Genomic DNA, 27,957 nt, shown 5'->3' on the forward strand with positions numbered 1-27,957 from the left:
AGAATAAATCATCGGAAAGGGTACCTGAATTTTGTTCGTTATGGTTATTTTTGCTTCAAGATATGGGGGATTGGAATGGAATAATAAACTTATCTTCATACCAGCACCAATGAGCATTTAATAAAGATAAAATTATAAAGACCGCAACATATTTATAAATACTCGAATTAACCGTATAATTTTTGCTAGATTATAATAATAAACTCATGAAAATACATTATTTTCGCTGAAGCTACTGAGTTCCGAATCATTGGCTATAATGTTCGTGCAATAAGATTATTCGTCGAAACAATAATGATTGTTAATCACATTGCAAGTTATTCGTATGCTTTTTCCATAACTTTTTTGTTGTTTTCACAAACACGTGCACACGTTTAATTTGAAATCATAATTTGATGGAACTGGAAACGATGTGATGAGTCAATTTTTCAGTAAGATTTTACTGAAAATTGTAGGAAAGTTGCAAAATACGTACGAATATCATTTTTTGTTTTTCCACTCATTTGAACGTAACAATAGCTCCACGTTGGAGTCAAAACATGGTAGACTTTTGTCCGAGTGTGACAAATTAATAATGATAAAAAAAAAATAAAAATACATATTGGTAAGGATCGTAATTTTTCTTTCAATCCTCGGAACAGGGATATAAATCATCGATTTATGCTCGATCGCAACTTTAATTTTGCCCCATTGATTTTTCACATGTATTCCTCGATTCTACGTTCTTTTCGCATTCTTTCTTTTTTTACATATTTACTTTCCACATTGTATTTACAGCGGGATATTCAATGTTCAATATCACGTAAATCACACTCATACGGAATATATATATTTATATATATATATATATATTCACTCTCCAATAAATGCGCAACAGACAAAGAAAAAGGAGGAATATCCAAAATATCAGGAATTTCAGTCTCTGACAAAATTATCCCAACTCTGAACCGGAAAATTAGAAAAAATGCTTCGTCTATGGGAACAATAAAAATCGAAAATTCGTGCAAAAAAGCTGCCAACAAAAACAACGCTCCATTCGTGAATGAAGCACTTTGATGTAGACTGAATTGAAATGCGAGTTACACTATTGAGATACCGCATAAATTTATTTTTGATTCGGTTTTATGCGGCTGGTAACTGTTATGGAAAGTCTTGAAAGAATGTTGCATTATAGAAAAGAGTATGCGGAGAGCAGGATGAAAAAAAATTACTGGCGAAAGTATTTTTGTAGCAATGAGCACAATAATAAGAAGTAAACGGATCAAACTACGTTTGATCAGAAAAACGCGCAAAAAGGTACGATTTAATTGGCTCGAAATGGAACAACTTGGAATCACAAATTTTGAAATTGGCACTACTCTCAAAAATAATTTCAACACAGGACAACATATTTTCCATAAACCGAATGTTTGGATATGTTTCAATTACCTATCGCAGTTGTCTAAAATAAATGTTTACATTCTGAACCAGTACAACCATCGTCATGAATACGGAATGAGCGATTCTTCTACAATATTCCTTTTTATTTTCCGTTCGTTCATCGCGAAGCCAAAAAATGCTATTTAGCTCTCATGCTCTCTCTCTTTTCGGGAGCTTAGATTTCGATAACATGATAAAACAAAATAATTCCTCAAAGTTCATAACTCTATAAATCTATGACTCCACCGTTGCTTATTCATGTGTGTATATATATGTATATATGTAGATATATATATATATACCTCAGCTGCTCTTTGACCGTAATACAGTTGAGAAGAGTCAAGAAAATACATTTTAATATATCTTAAGATCAAGACTTTTCTCCTTGCGGCTGCTGTGGAGAGGCTTTATTGCTTTATCGCCAGTTTCATTTTTCCTCGTCACTTCTTTTGCCTGTTTTATTTTCCATACAAAGAATTCAACAACCTCCCAACAAAGTTGTTTTGTTTCGTTTCTTTTTTATCGAAAAGTTAAACACTAATGAACCTGCCTTCGTCTTACAAACTATGGTAATAATAATGATAACTATTATGAGAACCTAATCAGTTAGTATACTTCGTGGCTAATAATTATCTTTGTAATTAAGTGGTTGCTTTAATCTTTTATACTTGTTTCTTTTTTTTCGATCTCGAAAGGATATGCACTTCTCCCCATCTCTCACTCAAAGAAAGTGGAGTATACAAGCTAGCGATTTCAACTTCGTTTCATTTCTCGCGTCCGATACATATTTTTCACGCCTTCAATCTCCCCTTATTATTTATTGTTTTCTGTTATTAATTGATTTACAAAAGTCGGTGAACCGTTTGACTACTAGTGGGATTTGGATCGGGCGTACTTTTACTAACAAGGCGACTTGTTCGCCCAATCCATTTCTCCCAAACGGATTACATATAATTTGTCTCATTTTGTCTGCTTGTTTATTGAAAAAAGAGGTTCTCCGTTGCTATTATATAACCACGATAGCTCTCATGTTATCTTCGTGATGATTCAAACATTTGTTTTCTCGTATAAAAACAATCGATCTTTCAGTGCACCCACTCCTCGTATTGCGCTAAACTTCGCCTCGTCTTTTGTGCCACGACAGTCATCCTTCTTGTTACAATAACTCAGAACTTTTGTCTCTTTTATTTTTCTCAATCTATTTTTCTCTAAATTCCAACTCTATAGTTCATTTAACTATATCGTTTCATTCTCAAATGTTTTTCGTTAAATCCATTTCCATTTTTACATAAATGTTATGCAAATATTTATGCATTATTTATCGTGCATTATTAAATTCGTGTTTTAAAGGAAGCACGTATTGTCAACATTTGTTATTCTTCTACTTCTTCGTTTTTCCTCTTTCTCGCAGACGTCAATCTATTATTTTATGTTTGGGCCTTTCGTTTCGACTTTTCAGAGTCGATCTACCTTTTATGGGTGCACCGACTTTTGCAAGAGTGTTGCACATACTCATTGAAATGCAGGGAAGAATGTCGGGCTTGCTGGAGGAGGCGATTGCATCGACGATCCCCCAAATCTCATCGACGTACCACCTGTAACGAATTTCTCTGTCATAGAAGAGCCATGAGCATGATATTAAAATTTGGAATGACTCATGAAGCCATCGCGCAATATTCAAATTTCAAGAGAAAAGCGCGTTACAAATGAAGATAAGCACAAGATGTGGCGATTTAAATGTAACTTGTCTCAATAAGCAATTATAAAAACAATGGCCTGAGAAAAAGCTAATTATTCGATACGTGCAAAAATATATTTTCATTTTTTATTATTAACTTGACATTTTTTCGCTTAGTTAAAAAAATGCGAAACAACATTTTTGTCACGCTGAATAGTCGTAATTTTAATTTCATGCAATCGCGATATTTGATGATTTTTTCTCCAACAGATAGATGATAAAAAAAATGTTTAAACATCAATTTCCTTCGACATAGAACGTATGTAACTCGTTGAATGTTTTTCTTTTGCATGTTTCGATGTCAGCATGATTGTGTATTAGATATTAAGCATATAGGATTATTAAAAATGAACATCTTGTATAAGATGGAAGCAAAAATTGTACAATTTTGATAAATGCAGTCAAAATGCAATAAAGGTTATTCATACACCACAGACATTATCATTATCATTATTATTGCACGTTGCATTCATATCGAAAAAAGTGCATAGACGATGTTTAAATAATTCGATAAACTGATGAAAGCTTCTACATAACAATAATAATAACAAACGAAAAACATGAAATAGATCGCATAAAGTATCAAAAATGATGTGCATTTTACCCAAAGGTTTGGCTTGATGCTGTGGACTATTGCTGGCTAATTGATTCATCGTTGGTGCCGGACCGGATGGTTTCAACTTCCCGCCCATAAGATTATTGAGATCGATATTCAATCCTGCGCCTGCCCATGTTGAGCCGATTGGTGTTATCGTTGAATCGTTCGACGCCATACTTGCATTAACCGGTATGGGCGAGAGAAAGTTGCTCGCCGAATCTGGAATCACGTATTACATCATGGCAGAAACTGATAGAATATGTTACGCAGACACGACAGGTGCATTACAAAAAAGCAGACCGTGTGAATACAAAAAAATATAATAATAAGATACTCCGTGTGGACAACCGAAATTCACTTCATACCCGCTTGAAACACTGAACTCGTATCCAATGTTGACGTAAGATTGTAAACGCTCCCTTGACTATAGACATTGGTGTTTGGTAAGTTTGCGTTGTTTGATGAACCGACGATTTGAGAATTGAAACCATCGAAATCCGCCAATAGATCCGTGCCCATAGATGCTGAAGAAATTATGTTTTCTTCATACCTCGGTCGAAAGTACGCACTTTCGGCCCCGATTTCAGGGCCGAAAGTTCAACATTCCTGCATTGGTAAAAAAAAAAACACGCTCGCTGTGACAGCGGGAGCAAAAATTTTTCTCTGCACACCTTAGTCGAAAGATAACATTTCTGCGCTGTCAAAACTGCATGCGCTTCATTTGTCTCGGCGGGAGCAAAAACTTTTTTCTGCATTCCGAAAGGTTTGACGTAATTATTTTTTTTACTTTTGACGTTTGACGTTTGAACAGATATTGCTTACGTGTTTTTTGAAAGGTTGTGTCTAGTCATCTGCAAACCGTACGAATAAGATTATGTTATTCGTTCGGAAATATGTTATGGAAATGCCATATTATTTCCAAGCACTATTATCAAAACAGTACAAATCCGAACGAATAACATACATTTATCCTTCCAGATAAAATCAATGTGAAAGCCAAAAATAAAGTGACCAGGCTGATAAAATGAATATAGTCGTTCGGAATAATGATTTATTTTCAGCTTCATAGGAATGCAAATATTCATATTAATTATCTTTGCTAATATCTTGTTTTTTTGATGCCTGCCCCCCCGACCAGCAGCACTCGCTTCGCTCGTGCAGCAAATGTCGGGGGCAGGCATCAAAACATCTTCTATCGATAGTTGCGTATTTCGGAAGAAACGTACTTTCGACCGGCTATGAAGAAAAATAGTATACACCATACGGGCAGAAGTTTGATAGCCCTGAACTGCGCGTCAAATGCCCTCGGCTTCGCCTCGGGCATTGTGACGCGCAGTGCAGGAATATCAAACTTTCTGCCCTTGTGGTGTAATATACTATTACTACTGTATTCAAGGCGAGCTTAGAAAATATTATATTAAAAAGCAAGCATTCTTCATTTAAGAGACCTTTGTATTGGAATCACTAGAACTTTGCAGAGAATTCAAGTTTTTGATGAATGCCAAAAAAGAATAAAACTTTAGTAGTGGAATCAAAGAAAATGGAGAAGCATTTTTTTTTCAACCGTTCCGGATCGTATTTTTTTTTTAAATTGGATAATCGATTGGTCAATTTAAATAAAAATTTTCCTAAAAAACAAGAAAAACGACTGAATGATTAAAAATGATTGTAACAGAACGATTATTCCACGGGATAAATAGTCACTCGAGTAATAAGTTTAATAGGCATGGTATTAATAATTTGGCCGAATAATTATGTTTTTAAAAAATAAATTATGAATCAGAATAATTAAATACTTACCTGAATTGTTATTAGCATTGTTTCTCAAGACATTTTGATTGTTTTGGCTTTGGGGAGATTGCATGGTGTTGAGTAAATTGGTTCCCATCGTAAGATTCGTTGATAAAAGATCAGTGGTAGAACTACTCGCGGCTGTCGTCATACTTGGTGATTGTGAAGGATTGATAAGTGAGGTATTATTGCTTGGTTTGTTGGCTAATGGATTTCCAATGTTTGGTATCGTCGATCCCATTAAAGAAATTTGTGTTTGAGGCGTTCCTGACCAATTTTCGTTCGTTATTTTTGCTCCTGAATTGAAAGCCGACGTGAAATCAGCAAATTCGTCAATACTATCCGCAGTTTTCGTAGATTTGTTCGTGCATGTATTTGTAACGCCGAAGGCACTGCTAAAATCGCCAAAATTTGAATTCTGACTCTGTGCTTGAATTGGAACGTAAGCGTTTTCACGCGGATTAAAATCATCATCCTCGTCGTTATTCTCGACGTTTGGTTTCTTTTCGCTATTTTCGTTTTGTGAATCGAATATGTCATTCAAGATCTCTTCTTTGTTCTTCATTTGGTTACTCGATGAAACGGTATTATTTTTCGGGCTTGATTGATTTTTCTGCGGGTTAAAGTCATTTTTTTATTTTTATTAATTATTGAAGTGTGAATATAAGACGAAAAACCAACTACTGATCATTAATGGTGGTACTTGAAATAGCTGAATTCATTTTTGGTTGAACTCACGGTACTCGGTTGATCTTTTCCATAATTAGCAGCTGCTCCCAGATCAACTTTTTTTACAGGACGCGGTTGTCGCGAAGGTGAGGTCTGGGCTGACTTTCGTTGCATTTCAAACCTTCTTATTTTATCCAAGGTATCGAGCTTGTCACGAAACTCTCGATCGTTTTTCTTTGGACTCGAAGGATTATCATTATCGGAATCTTCCCTTTCACCATCATCACTAAAAAGAAAACAATAATCAAAATCAGCCTCGACATTTTTCATAGATTACATAGTAAAAAAAAGTTAAAAAAATGTGGCAAACCTGTTGTTTCCATCTTCGAAACCTCTGCTACCTCGACTCTCTCTTTCCCAATCGTTATAACTTTCTATACTTGGTTTATTCCATTTTGGATTATCGGTCCACCGATCACCTCCGCCGAAATTCATACCCATCGCTTCGCTTGACATTCCAACATACTTGTCCTTGTTCTTTTTCGCTTTTTTCCTTTCATCACGAAGCTTGTCATCGTCTTGTATGAAGTCTATGAGCTCGCGTACTTTGTGCCTCACATTTATACCCTGATCTTTCCCAAACTCATCCACGTACGTGTAATTCTCAAGGGAGCGAAGATCGTAAATATGCTCTCGGGACGACGTCACGACTCGCTCCGAACCATTGCGAACCAGATAATTCAACAGGAGAAGAGACTAAAATAACGAAAAACAAAGAATTAAGTTAATCCACGCTCCATCCTATGGACCTGTTTGTCTCATTCAGAAAACCAGTAGGATTATCAGATCACGAAAAAAAATGAAACTTTTACAGCTATAAAACCAGTCTTGGTTTTGCTAACACCAGCTCTAATTACCTTGTAAGTACGACGCCAGTTTCGCTTGTTCTCTTGCAACATTCGCTTCCATAGCATCGACATTACTTCAGGAAATTGCTCGTATGTAAACGTTGACTGAGCTAATTCTTGCATCATGGCCCCTAATATGACAACAAAAACAAGAAGTTTGCCAGTCAAGACAAACAGGTTGCATACCACATTTTACATCGGAAACATCTCGAATAATTTGTTTTTTGGGCCATCGGAAACCAATTTAAAACTATATATTAATTCTTATTGATTAGTATTGAATATTTGAAACTGATTAAAATATTTATAGAAAACAGTAAATTTTTTTGAATGATACACGGTAAATAATGAACCCCCGCAAGATGAATCATGTGATTGCTATTGCCCGAACAAGGTATGTGAACTTTATAATTTCAGAAAATTTTTTCCATGTGAAATTTAATGGATGAGAAATATATGCTAAAGAATGTTCCTGATTTCTGTGGAGTTATTTATAATGAAAAGTTGATTAATATCATTGGATTAACAAATTTTATCGCTGCAACAAGTTGGGAAAACTTTAGCAACAAGCAGATTGGGAAGAATTTTTGTCAAAATAAAGAAATTATAAACTTCAGTTTGGAATTGTACATGAAGAAATTGCAAAATAATATAGCATTCATAGTAACCTGTAGGTCCCCAGGCATCGTCGTTTGTAGCTTCCCTGACTTTGGCCTCAGTTTCGGTATAGTTCATAACAACATTGGTTCTGTGTGTAATACAATAAATGATTATTAACGTCAATGGCAAAAAAATGATAATTCAGTTTCTCGTAACAGAGCGATAAGAAAGCAAAAGGGAAAGTTACCGAAAATAGAATAATAAAAATATGGCAAAAAATTTGATTGAAGGGTGGAGGCAGATTAAAAGCCATAGGATTGATGAAAAAAAACTCACGCCTTGTCCATTAATTCCCGCACTTTCCACATATTCATCATGATATCGTATGTTAAAGCACTCGTCACAAATTTCTCAATCCGCAGAAAACACCAAGTTGCTGCCACCAACGATTAAATTTTATCGTTTTTATCCAATGACGTAAAAATATTGTCTGGTGTGAACCAGCTGTTTTTACTAAAGGGCATTTGATCTATCTGTTTCGCGATAGTAGCGAGACCGCGAGTACACACACGAACGTCATCAGGAGTGCGCCATGTCAAAGAACTCCAAGGTACATGGATGACGAGGTGTAATGGGACGACTTTCAGAAAACCTGGGCGAGGTTCTGTATTCCAGCTACAGGGGTGCTACGGTCGTTTGTATCCGTGACTCCGTGACTATACGCCTATACGCGGACTATACGCGGCACGTTACACGTACACATGCACGTTATACATACTCAACGTGTGCTTAACGTACACAAATGCATATGGACACAGAGTATAAAACGGTGGTTGTACGTGTCAGGAATAATACTCCAAGCGACATTTTTGTAAACTAAAAATCTGGCATTATAGAAATACACTGGACTTTTGCACTTCTATGTAACATTCAAGTTCGTCAGCCATGTTTTTTCTTCCACGTTTACCCTAGAATTGCTAGAATTATTACGAGAGGAGAGAGCGGAGAGAGTAAGGTAAAAGAACGAGAGAGAGAGGAAAATGATAAAGTCAAGTTTACGATTTTTTATTTTCTGTTTTTCGTCGTCAAAGTTGTATAACAGTATTACGGTATTGAACATATAGTACGTATGACATTACATGTAATAAGGGGGGGGGGGGGGGAGGGTACGTGCAACGGAAGTCGGTAATGAAAAAGCATAGTATTAGTATAATAGATGGTTACGAATTACGAATTGGTTACGAAGTTATCGCAGATCAAAAGTATCTATACATATATGTGGTCAGTCGAGTTGCTTAAGCTTCTTGAATTTTCTAATAAAAACTTCCAGAACGAAAATGCTAAATATCTGTAAGGCATTTGTTAAATACACAGAATTTCGGTTCAAAATGAAAAGCAAAATTATGAAAAAATTCCTTGGTGTTCACGGTAATATTTAAATTGCAACGTTCATTATACATACTAGACTTTGAATTTTTATTGAGGATATATAATAATTCCAAAAGTGACACTTCTGCTGCGTGTATTATTTTGATAACCTCCGCGACGGTCTTCACGGACACCACAACACTTCGAATTGAGGGTCTGCAAATCATCTGTCTGAGATAACGAATTTTGTAAAGTAGTTTTTTTTTACCATATACGCTTCTACTACACTTATATATCCATCGTACAGTGTGTTCTTACAAAATATACAGATCGACAGTCCACGACCATTTTTCATATAAATATGCACTTTGATGATTCCTGGACCTATTGTTAGTCATCGAAACTCTCAGGGTCAAATTTTTCTAAAATGAAAAAAAAAACTAATTTGTAAACGTTCCAAAACAAACTCGTCGTCCCAAGGAGCCACATTTTTACGTGACGATCTTTGGCGCAGAGATCTAAAAGGTTCTGCATATATACCGACTGACTGCAATGACGACTAGAAGCGAAAAAATCCTTTTCACCGGGGTTGCAGTTTTGAGTGTGATCTCGTTTTAAGGTGATCTATCAGTTGCGTCAGTGCGAGAGAAATAGTTGCAAAATTGTTGCGCAGTTTACTCATGGATATCCTTGATTTTTCGAGAAAAATACAAGTCACACATTGTTCTATAATAAATGGAGAATCGATACTCATATTTTCTTTCAAATACCAAGCTACTCGGAATAAACCTTGCAGTAGGATTTTTACCGACTGAACAACTGATTCCGTATGCTGGACAGTCTCGGCGAGCTCGGGCCAGCAGACGACAGGGCTGTCAATGTACTTGTCCCGAGACTCTACCGAGTCTCCTCGATATTCAAATCGACGAAGTACTTCGATTCTTCGATTGTTTTTCCGAAAAATACAGTGTATTTTTATTATAGTGGAAAGGTTATGTTATTTTGCAACCTCGACCACCTCGACTGAGGAAACTTTTATAATGCAAAATAAAGCCTCCATGAATTTGATAGACTAATTCTGAATTTCAAACTTTTTTACTGCGAATCGCTCGTCGGGCTCATCTTGTGGTCGGTGATCGTCCGATCAGAACCGATATGCTTGTCGAAAAAAAGTTATGCAATTAGAAAAATGTTGCAAAAGATTGAGTTTAATGATTATCACGAGCGTCGTTTTTAAACCGATAACCCAAGAACTCAACAAACAATTTACACTGAAAAAAAAGTGAGAAATCGAAAATTAGTCGACCAAATATTTATTATGATGGAAAATATGAACCTCGCCTGATAAATAACGCAGTCAGCATTCAGCATAACGCTTACAGTTTCTGAACCTAGATGCCAGGTGTCGCTTCGAGTATTTTCGACCATCCGACAATTATCCAAAGCGCTATTTGTTATTTTTTTTATCATAAATAAATAAAAGAAAAATAATTCTGAGATTACAGACTTTTCTAAATAATTTCCAGTTAATTTTAAACGAAAGGAAGTTTTTTCCAATCACACGTTCTATTAACTGAACACCAATACATTTGTGCGAGTTATTAACTAACTATCATTTCGAAAACTATTTTGATAACTACATTAATTAGCATAAAAGATTTCCAAACTATAAAACGAATGAAAAATGACAATTGTTATAGTTATTTACCAAGTACTCAAAACCTATTTTAAGAAGGCGTAGGAACTCGTCGGCGTACCTGCGAGTTGCAAATGGTGGACGGGCTGTCATACTTGCATCGTTAACATCAGGTATGGAATTTTTATCAAAAACGCGAGTATCATTAACCTAATAATTTTCAAGTGCATCCTGTAGCATTCCACAGTTGTTTTCTTTCCAACAGTCATTTGTTTTCTGTTTTTCGTCGAGTTTTTGAAGTCACATTTTTTTTTTCACGTTACGTAAAATTTATTGCACCATTTACCAAAATAGTCACACCGTACTATCAATTCGAATATTTTTGGAGTGACCTCAAGGGAATTCCATATCGCCAAATGATTATTATGACTGAACGTAAAAATTTGAATTCTTGAAGCATTTCGTTCCTGGCATGAATTAACCTAATTTCCCTCCAATACGTGCCAACACGATGTATATACGTAAAGAAAAAATCTATATACGTTCAAACTTTAATATAGACTCGGTATACGTATAGATGTAGGAAAATTCCCGCATGCCTAAAGTTAGGCAATCTTGGCAAAAATATGTTAGAGATGTCTTATTGTGGTATTGCTAAATGTTATCTTACTCTATTGATTCGAAGCATGTCTGATTTGAGTACAATTTTTCATCTCACCTTGACAGATCACACTTTCTTATTCTTAGACTATTATTTCCTATGGCATTGAACATTCTCAAGTTATTTTTCCCTCGATCTAAATATATTCCAACAAATTTCAATCATGAATGATACGGCTAGACTGTTTGTTTCCTGCAGACATTGAAAAAAAAGAATTCTGTAAGTCTTTGAGGCAAAATTATTCTTGGGATCGTCTGGCATTGCATCATAACTTAGCATTCATTTGTATCTTAATGTCATGTGACTGTCATGTGAATCTTTATTGAGTTTTATGACTATAAGTGTCTCTGAAAATTTGGCTGGGATTTCTTGTTCAAACTTGATACTGATAATTTCTTACTATTATGTTATCATTTAGAACAGTAATACGAGTTATTCATATTATTATAATTTTTATTGTAGTTGATTTAATTATTATTTTATCATTGAATCAAAAAAGGCCTGATCAGAAAAAAACTTTTATTCAATTTTATTCATAAAAATACTTTTTGGTATCAATCATCAAATTGAAAGTTGAGTCAATTTGGACACTACTTTTATGGACAATTTGGAATAGAACAACTTGGGCGCTGATATTCTTGCAATTGTAAATAACTAGAACCTCTTGATGTTCTTTAATTTTTTCAAATTTGGGCAATATTGGTTAACCGTTTTAGTTTGAATATTTTTTCACTATAACAGTGATTAACAAAAAAATGATATTAATTCCAAATATCTTGTATGATCGATATAGTTGAATTTGCTATCTGCGAATGTTTCATTCTTGGATTTGTTTGTCCTTCCAGGCTCTATAAAATTGAACATATTTTCATTCTTGTTTATTGAACAACCAAATTCTTTGATTGTTTATCATTTAGTTGTTATATGAATGAATCAAATCGTGTTGTACCAATTGAATGTACATTTCGACGACATAAAAAATGAAGACATTTAATAGTGATTTTGATATGCGAGCTTTCAAATTGTTAAATTTTTTTTTATACGTATTTGATAGAATCGTAACAAGTTATATGGATTTTCTCTATTTTTAAGTTGGCTCTGTCAAATGCCACAAACGTTTGGTTATTTTTTTCTCAAGTATCACGATAATGGTATCATTTTTTTGAAAATATAACCCTTTCATTGATGAGAAACAAAAACTATGTTGGTTCATCAACGTAGATCATAGATTGGCCTGTTTCTGAATTACATTCAGATAGTGCTTATCTCTGTGGCATATCGGATCCACAGATTTTTGGAAACAACACATATTAGGAGAATTTGCAAAGCAGCAGACAATTAGAAATTCAAAAAAAAATATTTTGAAAAATAAACAAATGTATTGAATTCTCCAATGTAATATTCATGATGAAAAATTATCTGGCACTGCAATCTTTTCGTTTATTCCTTCTCATTATCGAATGAAAACTGTTTGAAATCGATTCGATGATTTTAGATATAAAAGCACTATATAACAATAATTTTATTGACATATTTTATTATGTTTTTAAGTAAAGTTTCATTTTTTTATATTTGAAATGAAGACGTCGAGCTGCGAGTGTAGTTTAGAAATAAAAAGAATTTGTAGTTTTAAAAAATGGCCTAATTTGACTGAAATTTGTGTGCCTAATGTCACATTAATGATTCCGTCAATGAATTTATAGCACGACGATTTCCAATGTTATGACTGCATTCCTTTATCTCTGTGATAATAGTCGTGATAATAGTCGTGATAAATGAGAAGTTGAACGAAATTGAGAAGACTGTAAACACCAGGAGGCTCTTCACACGCGTTCCATCTTTCTTTCTCCCCGTTTGACGTTTCCAATGACTCACGATTTGTCTGATTTGATCGGATCTAGCGAGATACGCGAATGACTCTTTCGAGGCTTCTAACGTGCTGAGGCAAATTACCATTCCGACGAAAAATAATGTAACGCTTGCGCTCGTATAAATTTTTGTTTTGATCAATCGCTGCGTAGAGCTACATAGTATCTATTTCGGAATTTGTATTTTTTAAATTGGCTATTTCCCGCCTCATTACACGAGTGAATTCCAGCCCCCACTGGTTCGACTTCAACCATGATACAATCTCAAGTGAGGAGATGATGGACAAAAAATTTCATGAATTCCAGTTCGAAGCAGCTCGCAATTGTTAAAAAGACGTTTTTAAGTTTGATCGCGTATACTCGAGACTTTCGTTGTTTGTACTTCACTCCCAATCAAAAGAAAACAGATAGAATCGGTAACAACCAGACAAAATGGCTTAACGAGGACGAGACCGGAATTACTTGCTATTTTGTGCGATAAGATTAAGACAAGCGATACTCTATCTGCGGACGTGTTTCCGATGCAATCTAATCGGAACGAGTCCATTGCATAAATGAATAAACTCTTTTTCTTGGCTCATTTTTTTTGTTTATTTCCAATAAAATTTCTTCAAATAATGCCATCGAGGGCATACAATTATAAATATGTTTAATACTGAATAATGATTATGGAAACAATAAATTGAAGCTTAACACAGGAAAAGAATAATTTTCCAATCCAATCGTATGTTGTGCAAAATAACAAATAAAAATCTACAGTACAAACATTCGTGAGGAACGGTTAGTTGATCCAATAATAATAAGATCCGATTGCTGCAACATTGAACAATTGTATCAACGAGAATTCAACGTTGTGTTTCAGCGTCAAGTTAGCAAGAACAGAGTATACATTTAATTTTTAATTAAAGAATAGTCTAGTCGTCGCGTCAATCGCGTATTTCATCTCGCGAGCATTGGTACGAGAAAAATTGGGTCTCTCGACGAGACGCAAAAAGTATTATTTCATTGAATTGAATTTATCTGTTTTTCCTTTTATTTCCAGAGCAAAATGTACAGGGCTAGAACGGTATTCAACTCCTTGACCCCGTTAGCCCCAAGGGTCTGCGGGGCCGAAAGATTCGCCTCTTGGTTGGTACGCAGCAATCCCCTCACCCGCACGCATCCGGTCGTCGCTGTTGAGTCATTGAAACGTTACACGAGCCGTGCAGCTACCGAACCCTTCCTCAATGGCAGCTCCAGCTCTTACGTCGAAGAAATGTACAACGCGTGGCTCCAGGATCCTCACAGTGTCCACGTGGTCAGTACCCGGCAAATTTCGTGTACTGAAGTCTTGTTTATTTCAATCAAATTTTCATTTTCAACAATTATTGTGCACCAGAGAAATCTACGGATTGTGAATATGAACTTTTCAGAAGTTTGGGAAGCTCTGTCTATTTTTTACTCACAAAAACTAAGAAATGTACTGGGATTCTTTTCAATTTTCAAAAAAAAAAAAAAAAAAAAAAATTCCGAGGCAAAACGGGGTACCCCTCAAAAACTCATGAAATTTTTTTTTTAAATGATTTTAATTTAATGCACCTTGGGTGCATTTTGCACCCGTAACCGAGTGCTTCCGACTTACCGCTGTAAGCGTTGAAAGCGATCTCAGCGCTTACAGCGCTCAAACGTACGTCGAGCGCACCCTCTGTAATTCAATTCAAAATTGATGATATGAATAATAACTAAGATTGCCAATTTTTATTTTGCAAAAATTTGTATTCTTTATCCACTGAATCATGGATTCAGTGCCAAAATTGTGCGAAGTGGGCACATGATTCATGTGCAGGTGTAACCACACATGGTGGTCTGCAAACATATATCTGCGATTACTGTCGTAGACAGTAATCTGCGAGGCAGTAATATATCTATGCAAAAACGTTTTCACTTTGGAAGTGATGTAAAAAAAAAGAGAATTTGAAAAAAAACGAATTTTATGAAAAAAAAAACCAAAATCTAAAAAAACAAGATATTTTGGAAAAAATATGTTTCATGTTCTTTTCGGATTAGTATAAAAATTGAAAAAAAATTTCTCTCATTTTTCGGGTATCCCGTTTTGCCCCGGTCTCCCCTATTTCCCTCTTGTAAAATCATCTTCTGATGTCGCATGTGAGGCATTAGCTACGACGATATCTCGAAATTCCAGTACAATCAAGAAATTCCTGCAAATTACATAATCGTACGTATTCCGAGACGCAGTTTTGCCTGTCCTAAGGCTATTCCATGATTTTTTGTTAATGACTCAACGGACTTATCATCTCGAAATTCATTCAATTATATTTGTTCAGCGAAAGATAAAGCAAGCGGTGGTTTCGACGAGTCATTACGAGTTTTTTCTTTGGTTTTAATGCCGAATTGACGTTATTGATCGATCTTTGGTCACGCCAACCGAACACGAATCCAGGAAATTTGTTTTCCTTTTTCGGTTCTTTTTTCATTGTGGTATAACGAGATTTTGAAAGATAATTACGAAATCATTGATTTTAATAATTGGTAGAAAAAAATGCATATACACGTGTTGAATTAAAGTGATGTTTGCAAATATTTCAGTCATGGGATTCATTCTTTCGGAACAGCACAGCAGGAGCGGCACCTGGTTTGGCCTATCAAGCACCACCATCTCTCGCACCGAGTTACAACCAAGTACCCCTCGGATCGTTGCTCCCTCTCGGCGGTGGATCACAGCTTAGTCAAATGCCTGTCAATGAAAAAATCATTGACGATCATCTCGCTGTGCAGGCGATAATCCGATCGTATCAGGTACGTCGTCGAGAGATCAAGTCGTAATTGAAAACGACCGATTACTCCGACATTTATAATATCACTTCAAAGCGAATAGAGCGATTTATGCGACAGCTTTGAGGGTTGTTTGAGCAGAACAACAAACGGCGATATTGACGTCATTATTTCGAGTGTAATGACTTCCAACTGTTACGCGGACTATTATATTTACTCGCGAGACTTTCCTCGTCTCTGAATACTCACGAGTTCAATGACAAATGAGCCACTCAGCACCTCCCAGACGGAAGATTTCAAAAAAATAATGATACCAACACACTTTTGCATCATCGCATCATTACCGAATTATTATTCAACGGAGAACGGTCTCGAATTTATAAATTCGCCCGACCCCAGTTTCAAAGACACTCGCCGGGGTCGCGAATCGTCAGTGTGATCATTTTCGAAGAAAGAAAAAAACATCTATTCGTGTATCATATGTTCTCATATACGTCATTTTTTGTCGCATGTTTTCGAGGACATTTCTCGAATTGGATATGAGTTATTGAGGAAAAAACGTGTTGTTTGTTTGAGGAAAATCATGATCCATTGTTCTGCATGAGACCCACGATGATCCATAATTTTCACTTCAATGCATTGATATAATTCGAACTAATGGAATTATCTGGGACTTTTAATCGTATTTATTCAATAAAACTTCGAGAAAATCTGCGCCTCTGTTCATTCCACTACGGAATTTTCAACAAAAGTTATAAATAACGAGGTCAGAATTGCTTTTCTGTTGAGTATGATTCTGAGTTTCTAACTATTTTACCAAAAACAATAGAGCATAATTTCCTATTATTTCAACTTTTTTTTTCGTCAAAATGACAATATTGGGGCAAAATGCAAATGACCGGATAATTTCGTCTTACAGAACTGTATCTTAACAAAGAAAAATAACATGTCAGTGTGTTAGCGCTATTATGTAACAGCCATGGAAGTATCAAAGTAATCATGAACACGATTGGTCAATGTGACAAAAAGAATTCTTATCGACTCTGAAGAATTCCATTCTCTCTCCTACTTTGCATAATAGCTCTAAATAACGCAATTTCCGCTATAGCTAAACTCCATCTGCGCTTCTACCTCAAGCATGTTCGAAAAAAAACTCTCAATTTCCTTGAACGTTGAATGAAACGAGATAGTAAAAATAATTGTTCGCAAGAAGGATGTCATCTTTTCAAACGGAACGCAGACAGCACTTGAATTGTTCGTCGAGTCCTCGAATCGTGACTCATCCGATATTAACGCATGTCGCGTTACTAAATAAAATTACTGAGGAAGAAGCAGCAGTTCTTAGGGATGCTATGTGTTACAAGTGTTATTTATCGATGTGTTTTTAGCGGTAATTCAAATGGTTACGGTGATGAAATTTATGATTTCATAGCAAATTCCGCCGGTCCATTCCAGTGGACATTTGTCGTAGAGAGACAGAAAGCATGATTTTTTCCTATATTTTTCCTCAGCGATGCTTGAATTAACTGAAATGGATGTCAGTAGACAGTTTTTTTTTGTTTTTTTAATTTTAAGAAACGTTTCGACGGATCGTGTCGTCCTCATATTTGTTATTGATGTGTAGCCAATGCTTACATACATTTCGAAGACTACGAAATTGAATGTGATTTAAAATCGAAAATATTATTAAAATTGGTGGATCTTTGTTGGGACATTTGTTCACTCGCATCTTAGGCTCGTGGTCACTTGGTCGCTGACCTGGACCCGCTCGGTATCATGCGAAACGATCTGATACATACACACTATGCCGCTCGCAAGGGAGCTCCGGAGCGTGTTCTTCGGCAATACATGCTTGGTAAGGTTTCGACAATACGACCAACAACATCCCGAATCATTTTTATCACTCCATGATATTAGGGAAGCTCCAAATCGAATTTTTCAATTGAATCGTTCACAGAATTTCAATCAGCAACAATATTGTTGGATCGTATTCAGGAAAAATTTATCAAAAACGATGATAACAATTCGGTTTATATTTCAAGAAAAATAGAACTTCATTTAAGAGAGAGAGAGAGAGAGAGAATAGTGAGGTATTAACTAAAAGTTTTGTGAACAGTTGAAATATTCGATTTTATCGCATCTTTTTGTCAAAAAAAAAGAAAGCTCATTCCATATCTAACGTGTTCGAAATTATATCGGTTAAACATATTGAATACTGAATATAATTTTCGTCAACATTCATAGTCTTCAGCTCGTTAACGAGGGAACAATTTCATATTTACACTGATACTGAAAATGCAATTGGGCTGGGATCGAATGATTTGATGTGCCAATCGGGAAGGCAATGTGCGTCCTGTTAGTTGAGTACACAAAAAAATGTTCTGCATCGGTATCGAGAAAATATTTGAATTTGAAGTTCGATAAGTCATGGCTAAAAGGTAAGCTACTTCTACTAGGTTTTTGTTTGGCTTTGCACGTCTTGGTTGTTGACGCTTTTATGCTTCACGAAACATTTATGTTCCTCACCGAGCTTTCTGCCTGCAAGCTTTACTACATGTCGCAGCTTTTTTCGAGAAAAACATTTCTTTCGATCCCATCTGTCGCCACTTTTGGGAGGTGTGAGCTGGTTTTTTTAAGTGCAGACGTACTTATCTTTCCTTCGTCGGAACGCCAATTAATAAATGATTTTTTCAGTTTCTTTTTTGTCAAAAACTAATCCATAACAACAGAGCGTTGCGTTCGAACGCCGGAATTTGTGTGCTCTCCCCAGTGTTTAAGGGTTTTTAAAATTATTCGTTCTAAACCCCACTCTTCTTCCATACCGACTGGGAAGGTTTTCAAGTATTTTCCACTCAATCCACTTTAAACCTGGTCGCGGATATCACTGAGAAAAAAAAAACGAATGAACGAAAATTGTGATTTTATGTATTTGTGAAAGTTTACGAGCTTAAAAAATTACTCAATAAAAATGTAATAAGCTCGTGAATAATCGTGCGGCTGGTATGAAATTTGGGCCATTGCATTGACAGATCCGTGGTCATCATATCGCGAAATTGGACCCACTGGGCATCAACAGCGCTGATCTTGATGATAGACATCCTCAAGAGTTGCTCTATAATCATTACTCTTTCGGTAAGCTGAAACACACCAAACGAACAAACATCACGCGCAATGTAGATGTTTCCTATGAAAAATTGCACACATTTGTTATTACTCCTTCTATGAACGATATTTAAAGAGAAAACTTTTAGCAACGGACTGACAAATACTCTTGATTTCGCCTACTATCGCATCTGGAGCTCGTTATCGTTAAAGTCAAGTGCTAAATTGTCATTTGTTGTAGCATTTATTCGTTTAAATGTCGAGCTCAATGATGCATTGTTTACATTTGTAAGTCTCTTGCTGCTAGTAATTTTCCTCACATTCATGATAAGCAACAATGAAAAATACTTTATTTATACGCGTTTCATAATCGTCAGTTCACACATATTGTCCATGGTAATAACATAAAATGCAACCATTTCTTTTTGGACCGTAGCTTGAGGGCATCCGAATCCAGTTGGACACTTTGAACAGTGTCCAACTGTCATTTACGTACAACTTGTAATTTACGAATTTCACGCAGAAGTCCCGCTCCATAAAATTGTGATTTAGAAAAGAAGGATATTATTCCTTCATTTGCTTCGTTCCACATCGGTCATCTATATTGCTCGCTCACAACGAATCTTAAAGCGAGGAGAACCCAAGGCAAACCTTATTTTATTAAAAAAAAAGAAAAGAAAAATTTAATAATTATAAAAATAAGAAAAAAAAACGTTACTATTTGCACAAAGAAAAAAAGTAAATATGAATTGGATGTTTTGAGCCCGAAAACTCGGAGAAATCGGTGGTTCAGTTTGAGTTTGATGTCCACAGGGAAGAGACCCCGCACTACTTACTCCCAGGACCTTCAATATCGAGTAGCTGCACTTACAAAACGTATGTAATCATTGTAACAAGAATTTCAACAACGACAAAAATGCCTTGTGTGGCTGTACTTTCAAGTATACACATTTATTTGGGACTCACTGGATCCTTGACTTTGGTTTCTTAATGGCTTGAAAGACGTTTATTGACAACAGGTGCGAGTTGATTTATGCAATGGTAGTAGACTGCTGGTGTAACACAGGGTTGCTGGGTACGATTTATCGCAGACAAAATGATACTACAAACAGCCAACTTCTGCGGATTATGAAATTCAAGGGAAATTCTATGTACAAGAAATATTCGCATCATTCGTTCACGTCATCCACGATCTTGGTGTCATTACAAACGACTCATTTCCTCCTCCATTTGAATGAATCCCCTCTATTATAACTTCTTTATATCTGTTTTCACGATCGGTCCCCATACACCAAAACGTGCAGCTTACCACCCGGCAACGGACGCACACTCGCACACAAAGGCTTTTCTTCGTTGATGTACATATGTGTTCTTTGTATTCTACTTTTTTCTATCGCAAATGACACTTGACCGAATGGAATAACAATTGGAATATGCGCGTCTCGGAGACACTCGTCAAGAGCTCGATTTCTATTTGAATAATATTCACAAATGAGCAACGCACATTTGTCGCGTGCGGTCTCCTCGTGTCTATGAATATTGTACACGTTGTATGTATTTCTATTGGCTTTTTGTCTCTTCTACTGTTAGCTCGATTTTCTCTCACCTCCTCACTTTGAGATTGGAAGGAGAAAAAGAGATTTTGCATGAAGGATAAACTGCTTGGTCCTCGATCGGTCTTACACTTTGCCTTTTGTGAACAGTGTGATGCGGTGAAAGATCTCCCAAGTTGCCGAAAAAGTAATTCGTTGCTTGCAAACGGGAGTCGTCCCTCCGTTTTTTCTTGCCAATCGTACCATTTTCGTTCTTTGGGAATCTCAACGCACGTATGGCGTACACAACTGTAGCGTAGAAAGAGATTTTCAACTTTTGCATTTTCAGTACCAGTCGTAAGAAATCCGACTTAGCTACCGAAATTCAATATCGTAGTATTTTTGCGGTAGCTAAAGTGACTTTTTTTTTAAAATAAAACCTTATGCTGTCCCGGTGTCTGATCAGGCGACTCTGGGCTTCCCTCGATGTTGTGAAAAAAATGTACCATCTCCAAGCGCTGTTTTGACCAATAATTTATCTGTTTTTAACCCGAAAAACGATTAACAGAGGATTCTGACATGGATCGCGTATTCAAGTTGCCGTCGACGACCTTCATCGGTGGAAAAGAGAAGTCTTTGCCTCTTCGGGAGATTTTGAAACGTTTGGAAAATGCTTACTGCGGGCACATCGGCGTTGAATTCATGTTCATTAACTCGTTGGAACAGTGCAATTGGATTCGTCAGAAAATGGAAACTCCCAACATCATGGACGTAACCAACGACGAGAAGAGGCTCATTTTGGCCAGGCTTACCCGAGCTACAGGGTAAGATGAAAGCTTCGGTTAAATCTCTTTTCCATTCACTCTTTGCTTGCGTTTTTATGATAAATTTTCATATCTTTATCGTCACAGGTTTGAGGCTTTCCTTGCCCGCAAATGGTCGTCCGAAAAGCGCTTCGGTTTGGAAGGTTGCGAAATTTTGATCCCAGCGATGAAGCAAGTTATCGACAAATCAACGGAACTTGGTGTCGAATCGATCGTCATGGGAATGCCTCACCGAGGTCGTCTCAACGTACTTGCTAACGTTTGTCGCAAGCCTCTTAGCCAGATCTTCACCCAGTTCGCCGCCCTTGAAGCTGCCGATGACGTAAGTATTGCTTTCTTTCCTGAGAATTTTGGTGAAATTCGCAAAAGCGAGTAATTAACGCCTTGAATAATGGAATCAGGGCTCCGGTGACGTAAAATACCATCTTGGAACATACATCGAGCGTTTGAACAGAGTGACGAACAAGAACATTCGTCTGGCTGTCGTGGCAAATCCATCTCATTTGGAAGCTGTCGATCCCATTGTCCAGGGAAAAACGCGCGCCGAGCAGTTCTATCGCGGGGACGGAGAAGGCAAAAAAGTAAGTAAATTATCAGCCTTTTTTACTAGCGATATTATTTTCTCTCGATTCTCATGGCAACGTCTCGTTTTACAGGTCATGTCCATACTTTTGCACGGTGATGCTGCTTTCTGCGGACAAGGTATCGTTTTCGAGACCATGCACTTGTCCGATTTACCGGATTACACGACCCACGGCACGGTCCACATCGTCGTCAACAACCAAATTGGCTTCACCACTGATCCCAGGCACTCTCGATCCTCGCCTTACTGCACGGGTCAGTTTCAATATTTTTAAATTCATGATCAAATAGATTTGAAGAGGCATCATTTTGTGTCACCTTCATCGATCGTTTCCAAATGAACATAAACTTATATTTTTTATGTTTTTGTACAGACGTCGCTCGCGTTGTAAATGCTCCAATTTTCCACGTGAATTCCGACGACCCCGAGGCGGTGATGCATGTCTGCAAGGTTGCGGCCGAATGGCGAGCAACTTTCCACAAAGATGTAGTAATCGACATCGTGTCGTATAGACGGAACGGCCATAACGAAATCGACGAGCCGATGTTCACGCAACCTTTGATGTATCGCAAAATTAAGAAAACTCCTCCGGGTCTTGATTTGTACGCGACGAAACTCATCAGCGACGGCGTCGTCACCCAGGAAGAAGTCAAAGACGTCAAAGACAAGTATGAAAAAATTTGCGAAGAGGCTTACACGAACGCTCGCCAGGAAACTCACATCAAGTACAAGGATTGGCTTGACTCTCCATGGTCCGGCTTCTTCGAGGGTAAAGATCCCCTCAAAGTTTCGCCAACTGGCGTCAAGGAAGATACTCTTGTTCACATCGGAAAGAAATTCTCATCGCCTCCACCCAATGCCGCCGAATTTGTCATTCACAAAGGTTCGTTATAATTATCGGGCGGGCGGGGGGGTAGGGGGTACTTGAATCGATTTGCTTCTAAACTTTCATGCGAAAAGCGGCATGCCCGCTGATAACGGTTAGATTCATTGTGGTAACCAATAAAATATTTGATATTACAGGTATCGAGCGCATATTGAAAGCTCGAATGGAAATGATCGAGTCGCGAGAAATCGATTGGGCTCTCGGAGAAGCGATGGCTTTTGGATCGCTGCTAAAAGAGGGTATTCACGTAAGACTCTCCGGTCAGGACGTCGAGAGAGGAACATTCTCGCATCGTCACCACGTGCTTCATCATCAGACTGTCGACAAAGCCACTTATAGACCTCTGTGTTACTTGTACCCTGACCAAGCACCGTACACCGTTTGCAATAGTTCACTATCGGAGTTTGGAGTCCTTGGTACATGCAACAATTGGTTTATCTGATTTGGTTTTCATCGAAATTCTGTACAACTGTTTATTGTTTTTTCTAAATGTGTGTTTCTTTTTCCCTTTTTTATTGTTTGTCCGCTGTGCGATGTTGGAAAAGGCTTCGAATTGGGTTACTCGATGACAAATCCCAACGCTTTGGTTATTTGGGAGGCGCAGTTCGGTGATTTCAACAATACGGCTCAATGCATCATCGATCAGTTCATCAGCAGTGGACAAGCAAAATGGGTTCGCCAGTCCGGTTTGGTGATGCTTCAACCTCATGGTCTTGAGGGAATGGTCCGCACCAACATTGTTTATTTTCTTAAGACTGTGTGAAACTTCCAGCTGATTATTGTCTCCTTCGACCAAGCGAAAAATACCTCACCATTGTTTTCAAAGGCTTGTCGAAATTTCGGCGGGAAAATGGTCAGAAATCTTACGAACCGCGGACGAGTTCGACGCTCTTCGTAAAAGTATACTTTTCTCCGAAATTCCAACATTCGTTTGACACGTAACAGAACTTAATCTTGCCGCGAATCTTCCTCAAATGTTTCACACTGACTTACAGAAATCCTTACAAGTTTGTTTTCGTGTTCGCGTGTTACGTTCTCCCCAACATCGTGTCTTTTTCAGGGCCCCGAACACTCGAGTGCTCGTCTCGAACGATTCCTCCAAATGAGCGCTGACGATCCCGACTATTTCCCACCTGAGAGCGAAGAATTTGCCGTTAGACAACTCCACGACATTAACTGGATCGTTGCCAATTGCAGCACACCTGCCAATCTCTTCCACATCCTGCGTCGACAAATCGCTTTACCTTTCCGCAAACCTCTTATTTTGATGACCCCGAAATCTCTTCTTCGCCATCCTGAGGCTCGTTCCAGCTTTGATCTCATGACCGAAGACACCCAATTTCTCAGAATTATACCCGAAGAGGGCGTCGCTGCGCAAAATCCAAACAACGTCAAGAGAGTCGTATTTTGCTCGGGCAAGGTATATTACGATCTCAAAAAGTCGCGAGGTGAAAGAGGCATGGATGACAAAGTCGCTATTGCCAGGATGGAACAGGTACGTTTTTATATTTTTACAATTTCTGAACTATTAGAAAAGGGATTATTTAAAATCAATCGTATCAGTTTTCATATTTCGACTGATATTGATATTTCGTCGTCTCAATATTTCAGATCTCGCCGTTCCCGTACGACCTCGTGAAAAAGGAAGTCGCCAAGTACCCCAACGCCGAAATAATCTGGACACAGGAAGAACACAAGAATCAAGGAGCGTGGACATACGTACAGCCCCGTTTTGTAACGGCTCTGACCGGAACACGCGATGTATCGTGAGTATCAACCTCAAGTGCCTTTTTCCTCATTAAATTGAACAAAAACCAATTCCTCCTCACTCCTTCAAGCCTCACTTTCGTATAACGTCTCTCTTCGTTTATTTGGCAAACGGATTTTATCGTGAAAACGAATTTGTGAATATCGCACTTGGCGTTGAATTTTTTCGACCACTTTACTGTTTACATGGCCCACGTTTTTGAGCTTTTGCGAATTAGTTAGTTTCAATATGTTGTAATTTGTAGTGAGAAGAGAGAAATATCTCTTAGCTACACAGCACGCGATCAATGTCGTCGTTTCACAAATACAAAATTAAAGTTTTCGTTTATTTCGTTTGAATCTTTCCTAAGTAAAAATTGAAAACGTTGGGCCATGTTGCAGTAGCGGAGGTTCATCACGTGCGAGTGAAAGTAATAGCGGTTGGTTCAGCGGCTTATTTTCATCGTCTAAACCAACGGCAACGGAAACGAAAACTGTGCCCGAGGTACAGTCGGCAGAAACATCAAAACCGAAACCACGATCAGTGAGGTAATATTCGTGAATTCATTTGATCGACGCGGAATATGGAAAAAAATGTTATAATAAAACAAAAAAGACATGGTTATAAATCCTTAACACATTTATCCCTCAAGCAATAACACTGAAAGCGAAAAATTTGATGAAATGTTCCCGCTGAGAATTAAGGCAATGTTCCAAAACAATAATTCGTTTTACAGATACGTTGGACGACCGACAGCAGCATCGCCAGCAACTGGCAGCAAAATGCAACATCTCAAGGAACTTAAACAACTGTTGGACGACACATTCAACATTTAAACTCCCCTCTCTCATAGCACTGTGTAGAAAGCCAATTTTATTTATTCTTTTCTATTGTAATTGTTCAATCGCCTCTGTCCGTTTTATGAATATTATTAAGAGATTCATATCCATCCCCGTTTAAAGAGCTACAGCGACCATTCTTCTTTTTTTTTGTACGTCAGACTGGCGAAACCTGACTTCTTACATAACTAAATGGAAAATCAATGACGATATCACAGAAGCTGCACTCTTTCCGGGGCATGTTCACGTTTCGTTGTAGATAGTAATTTAAAGTTCTCCAACGAGAATGTGTATTATAAATTTCTCGTAAACGAAGACAAAAATTAATTGAACATTATGTATAAAACTCGAGTTTGAAGGGCAGGGCTCTTTGTTTTATTATTTCGAGCAGTAATCGATGAATATGAGTTTGAGACTCGTGATTGAATTGGGAGCTGCTTCGTATCTTTTTCTTCGAGTGCAAACAAAAGTTCCAGTCTCGCTGGAATAACTTATTTATATATTTACCAGATTGAATGCGGAAGCTTGTTGTGTGCTGTGTTCTGTGAGAAGAAAAAAAATCAGGAAAAAAATAGACGAAAAGAAACGAATGTATCGCAGTAATTTTCACGATATGTGAATATGTATTAAATGATGAAAAAAAACCCGAAAAATAAGTAAAAAAGGAGCAATGTTTATCCAATTTAATTGCAGAAGATTTATTCGAAGCTTTACGAATTTAGAGCAATGCGGTGCCAATGAGGCTGCCGACTCGCGTGAAATCCAAGATTTCACTCGAGCCCGGAGTGATCAAGTGCGAATAATATCCCGGTGGATTTAATTTAAATATATTTAGCGTTTAAAAGTGATGCGTATCGTAGATTAACGAGCAAAGTATTATTTTCAACCTGTGCTATTATTTAACTTGAAATACTCGACAAAAGTAAACAACAAACAGGCAAGAAATGAAACACATGTGATTTAATAGTTCCAATACGACAGTCTCTGAAAGAACATTTCTCATGCCATATATACAAACATAGTTTTTATCTACGGAATACGAAAGTAAATGGAAAAAAAAAACTATATTTCCATTGAATTTTTATATCCGGGGCCGAGCGAGTTCGCCAATTGCTTCAAAACTTTTGACAGTTCCCCGTTTTTCTTTTCTTGTAAGTAATTTAATGGACGAGACAGACGCGTGATATTACAGAGATATGATCGCGTAATCATTATCGAAGAAAATGGTGGCGCTATAATCGCAGAGGCCTCAAAGGAGGCCATATTTTGAATTTAGAAAACGAGAACGATACGTGTTCATACACCGAGAGTACGATCTAAACTTTCGAAAAAGACTTAAAAAAAAATATACATATAAATAATCTTGTTTTTTCTCAATGGCAATGATGCGAGGTGGAAGGTTGTAATCGTCCCTAAAAAGGTCTGGGCTTGATTAGTCCCAAAGTATTTCGATGTAAACAGATTTCATTTGGGGCATTTAATTTATTTCACTCTTTTATTTTCTTTTTGAACCGTTATTTCTGGTTACTCTTCTCAGTATTTTCAACGTCGTTTGGTCGTCTCATTATCTATGAAATAACAGACCTTCGAGCAGCCATTTTCTTTACTTTTCAATTCGACCACTAGGTGTCGCATCTTTTCGAATTACTTCAGCAATACTCTATTCCATTGCTAGCCATATAATTTGAAGTATTTCAACGCGAGACTTCATGCTGGCAATGCGAAGGGAAATTGAAAGCGTCAAGTCCATCCCTTTACCATGTGAGACGAGCACAGTATTTTTAATTTTTGTTCGACGACGCTGCTCGCATTTTTGTGATATCTCAATATTTCTTCTATGAATTATCACAGACGATTCCTGATTGTAATGTGCCTCGTGGTAACATATAGCTCAAACAAGATAAAAATAACTAAAAAAATGTAATTTTTCGGTATCGTCTTCACCGCAACACCCAAAAGGTTTTATCTTACCCGATACAATCGGGTGTTAGTAAAATTAACACTCGTAGATGATGAGAGATGGGAGTAAACGAGAGACGTGGTCCAATGATGAAAATGAATTACCTGCATTTTTCGATCACTTCTCATTTTGTTATGTAGACCGAACTAATAAACATAATTTAAAAAAAAAACGAATATACAGAAATAAAATTCTATCGTATTATGACAAACAACGATGAATTAATTAAGAGCGATATGCCTTTGGATTCCTGGTAGGGTCTATTGAAAAAAATGAATTTTGTCTTACACAAGCTTCTGTTCATGTTTATTTCAGCACACCGAAATCAGAGCATTACTTTCCAATTATGAGTTCTTGGAATTCTAATTAAATGAATGTTCGTTGAGTTTTAAACAACGATTCGTGAAAAAAATGATTTGCATCAGTAGCAAAATTGAAAAAAAATAAATATTGATA

General features: G+C 37.0%; 2 protein-coding genes across 9 annotated transcripts; one reads left to right on the top strand and one right to left on the bottom strand.

The window, feature by feature from the left end:
• Window positions 1–94: 94 nt before the first annotated feature.
• On the bottom strand, window positions 95–8,389 carry lqfR (clathrin interactor lqfR). The gene is made up of 9 exons (XM_043412389.1): window positions 8,060–8,389; window positions 7,792–7,871; window positions 7,133–7,254; window positions 6,586–6,971; window positions 6,285–6,501; window positions 5,556–6,159; window positions 4,121–4,279; window positions 3,762–3,974; window positions 95–3,014 (listed from the first exon to the last, which is right to left on the bottom strand). Exons 1-9 carry the CDS (start codon window positions 8,098–8,100, stop codon window positions 2,932–2,934), a joined length of 1,905 nt encoding a protein of 634 aa, XP_043268324.1. The 5' UTR covers window positions 8,101–8,389; the 3' UTR covers window positions 95–2,931.
• Window positions 8,390–10,809: 2,420 nt separating this feature from the next.
• Nc73EF (oxoglutarate dehydrogenase Nc73EF) lies at window positions 10,810–27,712 on the top strand. Of its 8 annotated transcripts, none has more exons than XM_043412380.1 (16): window positions 10,810–10,900; window positions 14,299–14,553; window positions 15,843–16,052; window positions 19,058–19,160; window positions 19,944–20,006; window positions 21,231–21,486; window positions 21,574–21,808; window positions 21,888–22,067; window positions 22,143–22,323; window positions 22,443–22,952; window positions 23,093–23,371; window positions 23,501–23,679; window positions 24,016–24,450; window positions 24,567–24,721; window positions 25,104–25,250; window positions 25,439–27,712. In XM_043412380.1, exons 2-16 carry the CDS (start codon window positions 14,305–14,307, stop codon window positions 25,536–25,538), a joined length of 3,282 nt encoding a protein of 1,093 aa, XP_043268315.1. In that variant the 5' UTR covers window positions 10,810–10,900; window positions 14,299–14,304; the 3' UTR covers window positions 25,539–27,712. The 8 variants fall into 8 exon arrangements, with proteins under 8 accessions (XP_043268315.1, XP_043268318.1, XP_043268317.1 ...); XM_043412381.1 differs by lacking the exon at window positions 10,810–10,900 and adding an exon at window positions 14,180–14,212; XM_043412383.1 differs by lacking the exon at window positions 19,944–20,006.
• Window positions 27,713–27,957: the final 245 nt, after the last annotated feature.

The sequence above is a fragment of the Venturia canescens genome, chromosome 2, assembly GCF_019457755.1.
Source record: "Venturia canescens isolate UGA chromosome 2, ASM1945775v1, whole genome shotgun sequence".
Lineage (NCBI taxonomy): Eukaryota > Metazoa > Arthropoda > Insecta > Hymenoptera > Ichneumonidae > Venturia > Venturia canescens.